Source organism: Saccostrea echinata, unplaced genomic scaffold (assembly GCF_033153115.1).
Source record: "Saccostrea echinata isolate AGI-Se365-2 ecotype Australia unplaced genomic scaffold, CSIRO_AGI_Sech_v1 ptg000034l, whole genome shotgun sequence".
Taxonomy (NCBI): domain Eukaryota; kingdom Metazoa; phylum Mollusca; class Bivalvia; order Ostreida; family Ostreidae; genus Saccostrea; species Saccostrea echinata.
In genome coordinates, this window is record NW_026889783.1 from 2,757,107 (window position 1) to 2,761,204 (window position 4,098).

Sequence of the window (4,098 nt, forward strand, 5' to 3'; positions counted from 1 at the left end):
TCAGAAATGAAAAGAAAAACAAGAAAAATGAAAGGAAAAAAAGATAAAAAGAAAAGGCCTATACATTTCAGAGCAACCGCCTCGGCCCACATACAAACATGTGGATATAATGAGAATAAGAAATCATTTGAATAAAAAAAAAAAGAAAAGGAAAAATTATAACTGTATTTCAAACAAGAAAAACAAGGTTTTTAAAAATATTTTTATTTATTTTGGAAAAAAAATCATTCATATTATACAAAAAGGAGAAAGAAATGGCACTCTTCTTCATAATATCACACAACTGCGTGTAACTAACATGTGAATATAATTAGAATTTGAATAAAAAAAGGAATAGGAAAATTATAACAGTATTTCAAACAAGAAAAACAAGGTTATTAAAGACCTTTTATTTTGCAAAAATCATTTATATTATACAAAAATAAGAAATGGCACTCTTCTTTATGATATCACACAACTTTTATTTCGTTCACGGGTAGGGGAATTAGAAATGTCAGATCCATCAGACGAGGTTGAAGCAAACCTTTTTCTTTTCGGTAACGGCGTTTTGCTTATTTCAATGTTGGCTTGACGCAGGATTTCTTTGAATATACCGACAACATTTACACTGTCCTTTGCCGAGGCCTCAACATAGCCATTGCCCCAGTCAAAACACACTATCGACTCCGCTGTTTCTTTCATTATAGCTCTTTTGTCATCTGAAATGTCTGCTTTATTTCCTACAACGACTATCGGCACATGTTCGCCCTTACGTTCAGATAATATAATGTCTCGCAAATATTTTACTCCTTGAAATGAGGACTCATCGTCTATGGAATATACCAGCACAAAAGCATCACTCGTTGAAATAGCCAGTCTGCGCATGGCCGGAAACGAATGTGCACCCGCGGTGTCTAAAATGTCAAGAATTAGTTCTCGGCCGTCTACGGTGTATTCTCCACGGTGAAATTCCTCCACGGTTTCTTTGTACTCACTTATAAAGCGATCGTACAGGAATTGGGAGATAATGCAACTCTTACCTACCCCGGCAGAGCCCATGATGGTCAATCTATAATGTAATTTGTCATCCTGGTCGCCATTCCAATTAGGTAGACTTTGTGATCGGATTTTTCTGTGATTTGCATTCATGTCCACCTGTATAGTCAATATAAATCTTATTTTATCGCTAATTTACATTTTTTATCTCAAATTTTCAATTTCTTTATATAACTATTGTATCGTTCATATTTTTTACTGCATGATTTCCGTGGAAAGTAACTGTGTTTGTTGACTAATATAGAGTGACACTAACAGCTACATGTACTAACCCATGATATCATTTTTATGGTACAGATAACCATTTCCTTATTCCGTCGTTTTAGTACCATATCGATAAAAAATTATTAAATGACAGTTTATTTTAATTGAAATGAAATATCTGTTGTTATTGTCAAGAATCATTCGCAAAAAAATTTACATTCTAATGGACGATAGAAATATTCTCGAATATGTTGTGGGTTTTTTTTTCAGACATTAAGTTTAAATTGCCAGAAAAGATGACCATGTGATTTCAAAGTTGAAAAATGTCAGTTTAATCAGTTGCATTTTAACACATTTATCCAGATATTTGATTTTTAATCTTTTCAAAAACAAAATTCCTACAAGGTAAAGTTTTCCTAAGATTTAAAAGCCCTTTTCTCAACTTTTTCTTATGCAAATACCTTCGATGAGATAATTTTATAATCTTGAAATAAAACAATAAAGCAATACTACTTACACGTGGTGACGTCTGCGTAATCTCAATAACTGGTGAGACGAGGACTGTTTAAGCTTTATAGGCAGGAGAGAAAGAGACTACCATTCATCGATCAGGAACCTGCTTTCTGATTGGTCGTATTGGCCACTGTTCAGGTCTTTGACATTTTGCAGGTGCAATTGTTAAAGTACAAACAAAGCAGAAACAAATATATTTGAGTAGAAAGGAATTACCTTTTGATGTTTGTCGTGTGTTCACAATAAAAACTGCATACGTTTTTACCATTTATCAAAGGACAAAGGTTTGCTATCGTCAAAAATGAGGGAATCCTTTTTTTATTCCAAAGAATAAATCTTATTTAAGAAAACACAGTGTTTATTAAAAAAAATGATAGAAAAACTGTGCAGAGGATTTTCTCAAAATTTGCTATAATTTAATATCCTTAAACTAAAAGTATTTCATTTATGTTTTATTTATGATTAAAATAGCTGCATGCAAAACAAACATGTTTGACTTTCATTGATTAATGAGACAATGAGAAAGCACAGAGTTGACTGAATTACCGAAGCGCTGTAAATACAGCTCAGGTATGGTTATCTAATTAGCGTCATTCTCGTGTTTATTTGTACTAAAAAGAAGTACTAATACATATTTTTGTAAACCAACTAACAGTTAATTGTGACATATGCGCAATGTTTGTAATATTTTATTTGTATCATAATGGTTTTGTTTGCTTATAGAACAGTGTTGATTAGAACCACAGGTATAATTGAATAAAACATGTTTTGGGGACATTGTTATTTAATATGTATAAAGGGGATTGTCATAGCATAGGAACAGCTCAAACAAAGAACATGAAGACTGGCAATATGTGGGGGTAAATTCTGTGTCACCCTTTCCTTTATCCATTCACGGTATAATCACTTCATGTAGTCACTTTATTCATTCACTGTATAATCATATCATCCATTCACTGTGAAATCATATCATCCATTCACTATATAATCACTTCCCTCATTTAATGTATAATCACTTCATCCATTCAATGTATAATCAGTAATCATCCATTCTCTGTATAATCACTATACATTCACTTCATCCATTCACTATATAATCAGTCATCATCCATTCACTATATAATCAGTCATCATCCATTTACTATATAATCAGTCATCATCCATTCACTGTATAATCACTTCATCCATTCACTGTACAATCACTCATTTTGAGTTTGTTATTATAAATTTTGCAGCTTCTAAACAAGGACTAAAACGTTAAAACGATGTAGATCATGTATGCTATGTTAATATAGTGTAGTAGTTTATATGGTGGCATATTTCTTCCCCCTACATAAAAGATAAATTATGTTAGCAGGCAAGAAAAAGTATGTCAACATGCAAGATAATATGTTGACATGCGAGTCTTTTTAGGGAATCTGATTTTAGCATCGGTGAATTTACTTACTGCCAGTATCTGACATCATACGTTTCGGATTCAACATAATCAAGTAGACATGCGACTTATTAATGTCAACATGCAAAATAATTATTTAGACATATATAGCAACATGCGAGATAATTATGTAGAAATGTAACTAATTTATGTCAACATACGAGATAATTATTTCAAAATGCAAAATATGTATGTTGACATACAACTTATTATTTTCCATGTTGTCATTAACAAATTGCATGTTAACATGTAACTCCGCTGTTGACCTTAATAAGTCGCATTTCAAGATGAATATGTTGCATGTCGACTTAATTAATTGGCATGTTGACATAAATGAGTTGTATGTCTACATAATTATCTCTCATGTCGATATAAAAATGTTGCATGTTTACATAATTAACTCGCATGTTAATATAAGTTGCACATCTACATAATCATCTTGCATGTTGACATAAATAAGTTGCATGTCTACATAATTATATCGCATCTTGCATGTATGATGTCAGATAGGTAAGTAAATTAAAATGAGGTTTTCTGATTGGTAACTTGCATGTCAACATAATTATTTTGCATGTAGACTTAATTATCTTGCATGTTGACATACTTTTCTCGCAATTATGCATAATTTATCTTGCACCATAAGTTTATCATATAATGGCCATGGTAAACAAGAGGTCCACTGGCCTCAATGCTTATCTGAGTAAATCTCCTCTTCCTGGCACTAATAAAAAGAATCCGAAATACTTTATGCAGCGAAGTAAATTTTTCCAAAATCCCGAATCAAATATTCCACTGATGTTTTTCATGACATCAACTGAAAAAAATAGTTTATGAGAACATTTTAAGCAATCGATTTTAATATATTCTTTGCAAATATTCCACATTCTGGACCAAAATATTGAATTTTCTAC

At 31.7% G+C, this 4,098-nt stretch overlaps 1 protein-coding gene across 1 annotated transcript; it reads right to left on the bottom strand.

Moving 5' to 3' along the window:
- Positions 1-251: 251 nt before the first annotated feature.
- LOC133199379 (ras-related protein Rap-1b-like) lies at positions 252-1,128 on the bottom strand. Its single transcript, XM_061335184.1, has one exon. The coding sequence runs from the start codon at positions 1,126-1,128 to the stop codon at positions 442-444; it is 687 nt and encodes a 228-aa protein (XP_061191168.1). The 3' UTR covers positions 252-441.
- Positions 1,129-4,098: the final 2,970 nt, after the last annotated feature.